The sequence below is a fragment of the Parasteatoda tepidariorum genome, chromosome 1, assembly GCF_982258835.1.
Source record: "Parasteatoda tepidariorum strain Cologne lab strain chromosome 1, Ptep-v5.0, whole genome shotgun sequence".
In the NCBI taxonomy this organism is placed as follows: Eukaryota; Metazoa; Arthropoda; class Arachnida; order Araneae; family Theridiidae; genus Parasteatoda; species Parasteatoda tepidariorum.
In genome coordinates this window covers 103,484,443-103,497,890 of record NC_141755.1, presented here as the reverse complement: position 1 = coordinate 103,497,890, position 13,448 = coordinate 103,484,443, and the positions used below count along the sequence as shown (strand labels likewise).

Below are 13,448 nucleotides of genomic sequence, written 5' to 3'. Positions count from 1 at the left end.
GCAGTCACAAGTAGCAAGTCAACTGTTCAATGTGGACCATTCATCGAAGTAGGCGTTACTAGATCGAAGTGAGCGTTACTGTCAAGATCGGTGTGATCGCATCACGTCCGGGTCACCAATGTGGGGAGAGTAGTTACAGACCATGTCAACCGTCATCTATGAAAAGGTACCCCAACACAGAATCGAGTTAAATGCCTTATATACTAGTGAATTGTAATTGTAATTTTGTAGAGGTAGATACGCTACAATCCTAAATATATGCATAATCGAATAATTAGGATGGGAAAATTTTTTTTATTTTATTTAATCTCCAGACAGAGCCGAGTTTCTTTAGAGAGGAAAATATTGATTTCAAGAAGGATTATTTTTATGTTTGAGAGATAGATTTCTTCTTCGCGTGAAGATGATGATCCGTTCGGTATTGATTATTCAAAAAAATCAGTTTTATTTTTCCTTTTGGCGGCCTTTCCTCATAACATCATTGCTTCTTATGATTCTACAATATTTATTTCTAACTATTCTGATCAATGCTCGCTCATTTCATAATTCTCTCGCAACATATATTTTTATTTTTGTTGTGTCGTAGGCAACTGACCCTAGATATTACTTAATTTTTTATTTATTTAAAATTGCCTCATCGACTTGAAATTCATCACTCGTTGTTAACCTTATTCAAAGCTTAAAATGCGTGTTTAAAAAACTAGATATAACACATGACTGCCTTTGTCAAACTTCCTCTTAATAATATGATGACATCTGTTTGGCAAAATCACTTAGCACACAATTTAGAAATTGAAAGTGAATGAATGGGCAGACTGCACTCAGTAATCGCCTAAATTATAACCCCCACCCCAAACAGTATGCTGATTGCTAGGTAGGTCTCATTGACATGTTAGGGGGCAATTTATGAAAATCAAGCACTATCTTGGCGATAAGCTTCCACTTGGCCAAGAAATATATAAAAATATATTATGCCAAGTTATTAAATTTGAGATGTTGCAAACAGAACTAGATTTACAACTACAATGTAATACATTTGATGATAGTATTGCATCCACCATTACAATTTTATTATCTTTGTGGGAAAGTGAATTTAAAAATGTGCGGAATTGTAAATCTTGGAATGAAAGAACGGATGAATTTATCCATTTGCGAACGTTGTGTTACTCTCGTTTCAACTTTTAATTCATTCTGAATAAAATTTTTTGATTAGGACACATTTAAACGCATTATTTCTTATAAATATAGTAGGTACTCAGTATTTTATAGTTGAAATTAAGAAACAGTTTCAATCACGAGATTGATGAAGAGTAGAAATGAAATAATTTTTAAAAATTTTACAAAACTATTCTTTTAGGGTTTTATTCGATGAAGCAAATTTAAAATATTGAGTGTAACTTTCTAATTTTAGGAAAATAGAGTTTATATAGTTACAGTGAATTTTTCTGATATTATGGTATTTTATAAAAGAAATTCTTAAAATTTGTTGTAAGATTTTCTCATTAAGTCTATTAATAAAAACAATCTATATATATATATTTCTCTTACACGGCGACAAAAAAGCCTCATTACAACTCCCCGAATGGCAACTCTAGAAAATCGACCCATGATTGCCGCTAAAAATGTCACATGCCAAATCTAGCTGAGGTGGCTCAACATATAGCGCTTTTAAAACGGAAACTGAAATAACCAGAGAGAGGCAATCTCATATTATTAAGCTAGGCAGAAGTGAGTAGTCTTTGTCGATAGATCTCTATTTTAGTATTTTGTCGAAAGCGCTTTTTTTCACGAATTCATATATTACGAATTTATTTGACGATTTTTGATTTATATCACGAATTTATTTGTTTTATTATTGTTATTAGTTATTCATTGAAAAATGAGTCTCAGTCGTGCTGTTACGCTTTAAGATTTTATACTTAGCACATTTCTAATAGGTTTAACAATTACATGTTATTTATTTGAATTCAAATTTATTTTAATGACTTAGTATTTGCTAAAAGGATATAATTTTTTTTTTAAAAAAAAGTTGTTATATGGATTTGAATGATTGTTTTGAATTCTTAGAATTATGTGCATTTGCAATGTACCTAAGTTAGTAGCGAGCGAAGCGAGCTTGGTTTGCGAAGCAAACCATATAAGATTGCGTAGCAATTTTCGGGGGTTTTCGAGCGTAAGCGAGCAGGGGGCGTAGCCCACTAGTATCAAATAAATTACTAACTTTTATTTCTTTCTTTTTTAATTTATAAGAAATTCTTGCAACTTATATATAAAAAAAACACGTGTTTGGAAAATTAACTGAGACTATACCGACTCGACTCTCATAAGTCGGAAAGTTACACTCAATATTTTAAGCTTTACTTTTCCTAACGAAACCTTAGAAAAGTTGTTGTTTTTTAAGATTTTTTAAAACTATTTTCTTTAATACTTTTTAAGCTTGGGATTTTTAAGAAGTGATTAAAGAATCTGCCTTTTCCAATATTTTTTCATTTTTGTAAATTTGGTATTGTCAGCAAAACTCAATATAAGATCCATATTTGTATTTCATATAACTATAGAGAAAAGCTTATATTAATCTGCTGATCTACTCAATTATCAACTGAGCAAATAGAAAGAATTAAGATAGAGCTTTCTTTTATTAGCAATCAAATTAGTTAAATATTATTAAGTTACATTGCAAAAAAAATTATAAAAGATTATATCGTAATAATTAATTCTTCCCTGGAATTTAGTGGTAATTTTAATTGTTTATTGATCGGTGTCAAGGTTACAGAAAAGTCCGGAATTGAAGTTGGATTCGAGAATTTCAACAGATTTCATAGCTCTAATCAACACTACAAAATCAAACAAAACTAAAAGACATGTACTGACACCATTAATAAAGATAAAATGTTTCCATTTTTTATTTATTTTTAGCTCTTGCCGATAGCTTTATGTTATTAAATTAGTAACATTTCACAGTTGTACCTATTGGAAACAACACCCATTTCCATTATACCAGTAAAGCTAATTACCAAATTTAATTAAGCATTATTGGTGACAATAATGCATGGCGATTTGTTTATGGCTTCTATAAATGAGTCAGTATCTTTTCTCTATTGATTTTGCTTTATTGAACATATAATGTTTTTAATTCAATTACCGTTGATTTTAAATCATTCATCTAGATGGAAACGCGTTTTAGAGCCATTATTATAAACAGAATAATCCTGTGGTTTCAGATAACTTTAAAAAGACTAAATCAGTGACGTATCACCAATTTACATGTTGTCCACAGTGATGACTGAGTTTGTGGAAAATAATTAAGCACTAAAGAACGTGCAATAAAATCTGAAACAGAATCGTCTGCAGCTATAACAAGGACTAATCTTAAACTAATGCGAAAAAATGATTTTTCAAATATCTCCCCCGAACAGACTAATAAAATTTTATAAACGATTCTTAGAATCTGGGGTTAAAATTGATTTTTGTAGTTAATGTCCAAATTTCAGCAAAAAATAGTGTTCGCGCGACAAGGACAGAGAAATTACTGAATTTGCACAAAAGAAAAGTTGAAAATAACTAATCATTACTTAATAAAAAAATTCAAAGATCAATTTCAATTAGGTGACTATTTTCATTTCTTTGTACATAAAACTATGAGCGTGTATTTTTTTTTAATATTATATTTATCATACAAGGGGTAAACTGAATATCTTAAAAATAATGTTTGAGTTTTTTGAAAACTTCATTATTGTATAACGTGTGAAACAAATGAATAAGCCTCGTCTTAATTTACTTAGTTATGACGAGACTAAGTTATACAATCTTAATTCGTTCCGTCTGGAGACTGGACATGACTGCCTTGCTAAACATCTATACAGAATTGGTATATTTGGCAGTCCTATGTGTACTTTGTGCAACCAGAACTTCGAGATGGACAAATATCATTTGCTCAGTTGTTCTTCATTAAATGAAGAAGATTTATTCAGTCGATATTGGCGAGCTAGGGAGTTGATGCAATTGGTATCCTGTGACTGATTCTCGTTCATGTTTAAGTGGTTCACGTTTTGCAAGTATTTATTGTTCTTGTTATTATATTGTTCAATGGTTCAGTTTTTGTTTTATATGCTCCAATCTCATGCATCTTCGATGCATGGGGGCCAATGATATAAAGTCAAGTGCTTTTGCAATAAAAAAAAATACAATCTTAATTTTCTAAAATTCTCTTTTTTGTTTAAATGCTAAGCGGCAACACACACTTTATTACTTGTTCCATTACTTCGATCCTTCCATTACAACGGCCTATACATGAAGTCTTGCTTGCTACGTTATAGACACACTGTTGCCATTCGAAAGTCTGAGCAGGACTGCACATAGTGACTGAAATTTTGTTTCTTTTTCAAGAATATCATTCCAAAAACGGCGTAAAGCTGTTTTGATCTTACTTTCTAAACACATATTTTTCCATTGACAGTGAACAGCAAAAGTCCACAAGAAGTTATTCAAACCATTATTTCTTTTGATGTTACCGCTTAATACAGGTGAAACATTTTGATTTTTCTACGAATGAAACTAAACCACTTATCTTAAACCACTAGCTCTTATCTATGAACTGAGAGTTAGTGAAATATGAATTATATTCATTATTAAATACACAAGTGGGCGACCTTGTTGCTAAAATACAAAACTAAGGCAAACAACGTTAAAGAGCACAAACATGTTTATAAAAATACAGGCAACTGTTTCGGATGCTGAAAGGGCAACCTTCATCAGTGCAACAGTTGCACTGATGAAGGTTGACCTTTCAGCATCCGAAACAGTTGCCTGTATTTTTATAAATATGTTTGTGCTCTTTAACGTTGTTTGCCTTAGTTTTGTATATTCATTATTGATGATCAAAAGTCTATTTTGAATCCTGGTCAGCTTTTGTGTGCTGGTGTAGCCTTGGTTAATTTCTTTTCAAAGATTTCAATAGATTTATCAGTCCTATTTTTCTGGTCTTCGCTACTTTCACGCTTTTTGAGAAGCTTTCTAACAGGTTATTTAAAAAAAAAAACATTAACGTAAACAAACATAATTTTTATAACATTAATTACTAATTAATTTAGAAAAAAATTATTAATTTAAGTTTTAAATATTTGCACATACTATACTATAATTAATAAATAAATTTTTAAAGGTATGAATTTGTACCTTTAGTCCATGATAATGTATGTTTATTAAGGAAGCGATTTATTCATAATACGAAATAATAAAAGGCATACGCAATGAAATCACTGTATTATCCCTTTCATTATTTCATTAAAAAATGCATTATGTAAATCAATAGTGATTTTTTTTAAAAAAAAATTTGTATTTTCAACAAAATGATTAAAAAATATTAATTGAGGAAAATATAATTTAAATTTAAAATATTTTTATACAATAAAATAAATAAATATATTCTCTTGAGAGCGATTTTTTTTAAGTTTGATTTTATTGATAATGAGGATTTTTTTTATCAAGAAATATCGAAAGAAACATACATGTAAATTATTATGTTTCAAAAGAGACTACAAGTAAATAAGAGTGATATGAAACTTTTAAATAGTAATTTTCCATTTAAAAAATTAAAAAAATTTTCTCGCTAAAAGCATATTTCAGTTATACTCATCTATTTTTTTTGAAAATTAAAATTCAGTGCTTTTATATCTCATTGGATATGGTTGTTGTTGTTAATTTACGTCGCACTAGAGCTGCACAATGGGCTATTGGCGACGGTCTGGGAAACATCCCGGAGGATGAATATGGAGTTAGAGTGTATCAAGACTTCCTCAAACCAGATTGACGTTTTTTTTTCAGTAATGTTTTCTAAACTAATTTACTTTTCATTAGTTGACAAATTGTCTCCCTATTTTTAACAATCATCACCAAGTTGAGCCTGAAAAATATAACTATGATTTTTTTAACCCAATGATTAATATGTAATAATATAATATAATAATTTTATCCGTTTTAGTAAGAAATGTTAACTATTTCACTTCTATTATTTTTAGACAATAGTATTATTAAAATGTTTTAGATGAGGAAACTTTAAAAAAATCCAATAAACTTTATTTAAGTAAAGAAAAAATCCGATTTAAATCAAATATATACGATTTTGGTGTAAAAAAAAATATGATTGCCAACCTTGGCTTCTGGTCAGAGTTGTAGTCATAAACCTTTTAGTACATGAACGGTAAAAACTCAAATATTTTACGTGCATATTTTTTTTTAAAATAACATGCAGAAGTTAGGTTAATATACGAGTAGATTGGTTAAAACTGGTTTAAAATTCACAAAAAGTAAAGTATTAAATATTAAAGTAAGGTTTTCACAATTTAATTAAAATTTGGTACTGCACCTAGAACAATTACTTTTTAACCAACTTAAGAAGACAAGTTGAACATTGACAAGGAGCTGTGTCCATTTTCTGAAACACGCCTCCCGAGCTGTGTCCGGAATAAAACGATCACTGGCGATTATTTTTTGCACAACTAAGAATTTGAAAGCTCTTCGACCAATTTCTAGATCAGTTTGTTTTAACTATTCGTTGCCAACGGGAGAAAAAGATTCATTGATTTTATGACAATGTACGCAATCTTATACCGATAATAAGAAACAAATAATTTTTAACTAACCTACGAGATATTTTATGTCCTTTAACAAGTACTAATATCATTATGTAAAAGTAAAGTATTGTGTATTTTTATTCAACTTATAGATCAGTTTGTTTCAACTATTAGTTGCCAACGGGATAAAAAGATTCATTTATTTTGTGACTATGTACGCAAGAATGTTTCATGTAATGTATATGTAACCGGCAAAGTATGAAATCCGGCATTATATATCATGCCTAGGTATCATATATAATGCCTAATACTATCCGGCAAAGTAAGAAATGATTTATATTTCACACATTGCCTAGGCATTATATATAATGCCGGATGCTATTTAGGAAAAGTATGAAATAAACGTCCTGATGAGGCTATAAATGATGCGCATGTTACTGTGAATGACCGAAATCGGTGGTTGTTGATTTTCACCGGTGAATGTTGACTATCACATAGTCGCTTTGGTGAATGTCAGAAATATTTATTACATCCTATTTGATATTAATTTATTCGTGGATATAATTATATTTATTCGATATTTTAAGACTTACTGACCGGATGTAATAAATATTTCGGACATTCGCCAAAGCGACTATGTGATTGTCAACATTCACCGGTGAAAATCAACAACCACTGATTTCGGTCATTCACAGTAACATGCACATCATTTACATAATAACCTCATCAGGACGCTTATTTTCCGACATTATATATAATGCCGGCATTTCATACTTTGCCGGTCACATATAGATGATAAAAAAAATATTTTTGGCTAACCCACGACTTATTTTTTTTCTCCTTTAACAAGCACTCATATCTTTATGTAAAATTACAAAATAATTCACATTAGTTTCAAGTTTAAAATATCATATAGCATTTTTTTCCCTTTCAAGTTAAAAAATAAAATAGTGACAATAACTAACTTGACGTATAACAGAGCTATCATTTTTGAAGTTGCATTTTTAATCAAATAGTTTTTTTAAAAAAAATTATTTTAAAAAAACTTCTACTTTTCTATTTTGTCTTCTCTTACAGACTTAATTAACCAACCTCTCTACACCCTTTCCAATTTCTCATATCGCTTAAAAAAAAAAATTTTTTTTTCTGCAACCACAGCAAAAATAGAAGGAAAAATGAAAATGGAAACTTAATTGTCTTCTTTTGTTTAAGTTTCAGCAGATAAATAACAGCACCATCCTTCACAGCTACGAAGAATGTATAAAAACTTTTCACACAAAATCTTACACTGTCAAAATAATTCAGATTATTCGCGGGATTTTATATTAATTATTTTCTTTCTTATATGCAAATGAAAAAAAAAAAAGAAAGAAATTTCAATGCTCTCCAAAATTTAAACCTTCTCTCTCTCTCTAACCTTTTTTCTTCTTCTTTTTTTTATTTTTCTTCTTTGGTGCTGCCATCTTTTTAACAATGTTTTAATTAATATACATATTTTATCTGAAGCATTCGTTAACAGATGGCAGCACCAAGTATTATCAATTATTTTAAAGCTTGGTGTCGCTATATTTATATGTCACAATAATTTACTGGACGAAAGTTTAAGATTTCGAAAACTGAGTCAATGAGTAAGATTAAGATTGATTATTATGCTCTTAGATTCATTAAACTTTTGAAAAGGAAAAAAAAAATAATTTTTTTTAAAGAAAACAATTTTACAGCAATAAAAGAAAATTCAGCATGAGAAGTTGGAAGAAATTTTTTTTAATATCCTTTCCATTAACTATTATAACCGTCGTCGAACAGCCGACCTAAGTTTGGGTTTACGACTATTAATATTCAACTCAGTAGCCTTGTAACTTTTAACCTAATCCAGAAGACAAGGGAACTCCTGAATCAAGAAATGGGGGAAATTTGCGTTCGTGGAAGACTTTATGATATAATTAACCCGCATTCGCGTTACATGGAGAGGAAAACCACCCACGGATAAACTGATTGCAAGGGGACTTTAATCCATTATCCGTCTACCACTGAGAATATTTCACGTCACCATTGTGGTCGGGGCAAGCCGAGAGCGGAATTCGTACGTATCGACCAGTCGATTTTGAGTACCTGCATTAGAGAAAATTCAGTACTCGCAATTTTGAGTTTTCGGCTACCGATGTTCACCGCCGTAGCCTTGTAGTCTTAAAAACAATCCGGAAGACAAGGGAACTGCATAGTGATGAAGATGCGTCTTGGAATCTCTATATTATTGATGCTCTCTAAAGACGATGCCACTATCGATATTCTTCATCTGGTAAGGAGTCATTCCAGTCCATTTTAATTCTCCACAAACGCTGAAGGAAAATCTTTGCTATTATTGGTGCCATTAGACCAATCGGGTCGAAGAGCTTGGCAATAGTGGACAAAACGTCACGTTTTGTGTAAGAATTCTCCAAGCAAACCTTTACTCTGAATAGAAAACAATCTAAAATTGGTTTCCAGGATACACCTAAAGTTTTTGTCTCTATTAACGTTGCAAAATTATAATCACATTCAGAATCGGGTGCTAGTTTCACGTGATTGACGCAGAGCTTGTGTAGTGTCATGTCAGCACTTTGCAAAATCCCTTTTAATTGTTGCTTGAGCTCAATCGCCTCCTCTAATGTGCCAGCACCGCACAAACAGTCATCCATGTAAAAATTATTTTGTAGGACGGGAGCAGCCATGGGGAAATTGGTTTGTTCGTCAACCGAGAGCTGTTTAAGCGTTCTTTGAGCTAAGTAAGGTGAGCTTACCATGCCGTAAGTAACGGTAGATAGTTCGTATATTTTTGGCTGTTCATATTCACACCAAACGATTCTCTGAAGATTACACTGATTTGGATTGATTAAAATTGTTCGATACATCATTTTTATATCCGCTGTAAAGGCATATGCATATGTGCGGAACCTTAGCATTTGAGTATATAAGTCCTCCTGAATCACTCCTCCATTATACTGAATATCATTAAGAGATATTCCCTTATCAGTTACTGAAGAACAATTAAATAAAACACGAAGTTTTGTCGTGGATTTTTCTGAACGATAAATTCCATGATGTGTAGCATAATATGTTACTTCTGGTTTAATTTCCCTAGTAACCTCTCTCATGTGTCCCAGTTTCTCATATTCTTTTAAGAAATCACGATATAAATTGAAATAAATTTCATCTTTAGCTAAGCGATTCCACAGCGATCTGAGACGTTTGAGGGCTATATCTTTTGAGTTTCCTAAACATGAGGGATCTTCCTTTAGGGGCATTGAAACAACATATTTCCCTTCCCTTGTTCTAAAATGAGTATCCGCAAAGTGTTTCTCGCAAATTTAATTTTCTTTACTCTTTGTTATTGTTTCCTCGACACTTTCTATTTGCCAGAATTTTTCTAGTGTTTTATTTAAGTCCTCATCACGAATCAAACCGCAGTGAACCTTTGTTTCATTTATTGAATCTAAATTTCCGGTCACTACATACCCAAATACACTATTGACCAAGAGCAATTGCGAATTCTTTATTTTAATTCTTTCCGACTTTATCAACTCGTAAAATATATTTGCACCCAATAATAAATCTATTTTTCCCGGAATATTAAAAGTCTCATCTGCTAATTCGACGAAATTTGAAAAATCGACATTTATATTTCAAGTTTTATTCGGAATAAATTCTGGGTTTTTTTTTACTAAGAGCATATCTAATTCTCTTTCAAATGATTTGTTTTTATTTGAAATCGCAACTTTAACATACCCATTTACCATCATAGAAATATCGTTTAAACAAGAAATCAATGTATTTATTTTTTCACTCTTAAGTTGCAATTTATTAGCACATTCATTTGAAATCAGACAGGTTTCACTACCAGAATCCAGTAAAGCTCAACGCATCTGCCATTCCGAATATTTACCCTTTACGAGGATTAATGCCGTACTTAATAAGCATTTGTTTTTAAAACACGCCGTCACCACTATTTGAGTAGTGTCTACTCTTGGAACGAATGATTCAGCACTTACATTAAACGCGGTTGTTTGTGATTTATTTTGATCGTTAATTGCCGCCATATTGGGAGTGGAGGAATTGTTTTTAATTTCTCTCGGATAATGTAAAAGTTTGTGATGAGCGTTTTACACAGAAAGCAGTTTCTCATTCTGCATATATTAACTTCACATCTGGGGGAAAAACACTTAAAACAAAGTCTATTATTTTTTACAAACTCTACTCTATCGTGTACAGACATTCTTTTGAATTGTGGGCAAAATTGCAAAGCATGAGACTCATTGTTTTTACATAATACACAGTTCCCATTTTTTACTTCAGATAAAAATACATTTATTGCTCCTCTCTGTACACTCGAATTATTAACTCTATTTTGTTTATTAAATTCGTAACGCTTAGTATTTCCACTAAATGATTTCGAAAATGTTCTATTTTTGTTTTTGCCTTTCGAAGATAAATAATTATCACACTCACGCCCCTATTCATGTGGTTTAAAATACTTTTCTCCCTGTTTTACACTAATATGAGTAATCAATTCTCTATCGAGAGAACTCATTATTTTATCCGATACTATTAACTCAACGACGGATTTAAAATCATTTACATTTACGTAATGGACAATAATATTCAAACGTCGCACTTAGCCTTGACGCAAATCGTACATAATTCTCTGAACTTATTTTTTGTGCTCTTTGGAATTTATTAAAGCATTCTTGTGGTGTAGGGGAAAATTCTTCTAGCACTAAATCTTTAAGTTCATTGTAATTAGTTAACTCTTCTTCGGAAATGTGAACCATTAAATTGTTAGCTCTCTCGCCTAAAATATTTAAAAGAATTTCGCATTTAAATTCGTCAAGAACCTCTTTTGTTTTGATTGCTTTTTCCAGCGACTGAAAAAATAAATTATACAATTCTACTCGTGAGGGTACAGGTATAGTTAATGTTTTTAATAAAGTTTCGATATTAATATTACTCGGATTCTCAGACGCAATTATGCGGTAACTCTTTTTGAACATTAGCTGGCGCTAATTGTTTTTCTAATTGCGCTAATTTAATTCGCTCAAGTTCTAATTTACATTCACTATCGGACTTTTTGTTTTTTACTTCCTCTATAGCATAATCCATTGCGCATTTAAGTAGCTCTTGATCTGTTTTATACACTTCGCTGTTTTCAATTAAAGTTTTTAAATCGGCAATTTTTGCAGCCTCCGGTACATTTAAGTTTAATTCTTCTGCGACGAGTCTTAATTCGTCTTTCTTTAATTTAGTCAAAGACATGTTTATAGTTTAATTCACTTAAATATAAATTTAACTTTCACCTACCTTCTCAGATCGCTGTTAGACGCACTTAAGTTTCAGTTTAGATTCTCGATCGTACACGTACACATTTCACTGAATCTTTTGCACTAATTTCAGCTTAATTTTCACAAAATTCTCTCGTCCATAGATCGCTTACCCACTCAGGCTCGGGTAAGGACCATGTTTCTTTCTCTTAACACATATTAATGCAGCGGACTGTTATTTTATTTGCACATTGAATTCACACACTTGCCTCTTACGAGGTTGTTAATACACACACTAGTTCTCGTTGCTTACACAGAGGGCGCTGCTCGCATACAAAACTGAACACATTCTATTATTTGTACAGTCCGCAAAAAAAAAAAGATATCACCCTGAATAACTTTCGTTCTAATGATCGGATTTTCACGAACTAAGTGTTAATCCTAATGGTTCCTGGGGGTGACCTCAAATATGCTAATTAATTAGTGCTAACTATTAATTAAGTTACGAAATCAGACACAAAAACGTACTTTCTCTGAATAAACATATATTTTTTCTTACATATTTGGATTCTTAACCTTCAAAATATAGGGGGTAGCCGCAATCTGGGAAATATGGTCCCCATAGTTTGGTCAGGAGAGCGATCCAAAGTTCGTACCCCTTAATGTTAATTTCACTTTTTACGTTTTTAGTCATATTTTAAAAACTAATAAAGCAATTCGAAGAAAATTTCACCCAGTCATAAAACTCATTTACCCAAAGATAATTTCATGAAAAAAATAATTTTTAATAATTGTTAATTATTTTTTATTATTTAATTAAATTAAGGATGAAAAATTTTTGAATTATAAGGTATGAATTTTTTTATACCATATTAATCTACATATTTTTCAATTGAAAAATCTAAAGTTTCAACTGTTTTAATTTATTAGAAGCTGAGAAAAATTAAAATTAATTATTTTTAAAAAAATAATTTGGCGACAATGAAGAAATGATTAAATGGGGCGATTAATATTAAAATGTGATAAACTTGCGAGGAACTTGACTTCGCGCGCTTAGCATAAAATTTCATTCATATTTTTTTCGCTAATAATCGTTTGCTTATCTTTTCATTTTTATTTTTTTAAGCTATAAAATACGATGTTTCTTTTTTAGTCGTCTAAAATTCTATTTGCAATTTAGTAAAGAAATTTGAATAAAACATTTTATTGAATAAAATACATTTTATTCAGAGAATGTGGAGTTTTATTAAAGCATGCTTCTGATAGAATATGATTATACAACAGATTGTGCTTCTTTAATGTGATTATTTTTTATTTTTCAGTTTTTTTTTCTCAATAACTGATAAAATTTTAATAATATACATACGAATGAATAAATTTGGAATAAAATATTCATCAATTTCTTGAATATATATTTTATAAATATTAATAAAAATACGTAGTCAACATTTTTAAGCATCTCTCACAACATCGCAAATTTCTCAAAATCTTATAGGGTAAACTAACCAGTGATGGAATACTTAAGTATTCCATCATAAAAATTTCAAAATTTGTAATTTTAGCTAAATGACGTATTTTTTAT

The 13,448-nt window shown here is 30.6% G+C and overlaps 1 protein-coding gene across 1 annotated transcript; it reads right to left on the bottom strand.

Annotated features, from left to right (window-relative positions):
• Positions 1-8,851: 8,851 nt before the first annotated feature.
• LOC147816661 (uncharacterized) lies at positions 8,852-9,856 on the bottom strand. Its single transcript, XM_087157131.1, has one exon. The coding sequence runs from the start codon at positions 9,854-9,856 to the stop codon at positions 8,852-8,854; it is 1,005 nt and encodes a 334-aa protein (XP_087013257.1).
• Positions 9,857-13,448: the final 3,592 nt, after the last annotated feature.

Excerpts from the sequence above, each read along its gene's own strand:
- LOC147816661 (XM_087157131.1), bottom strand. The coding sequence starts at position 9,856 with ATGCCCCTAAAGGAAGATCCCTCATGTTTAGGAAACTCAAAAGATATA.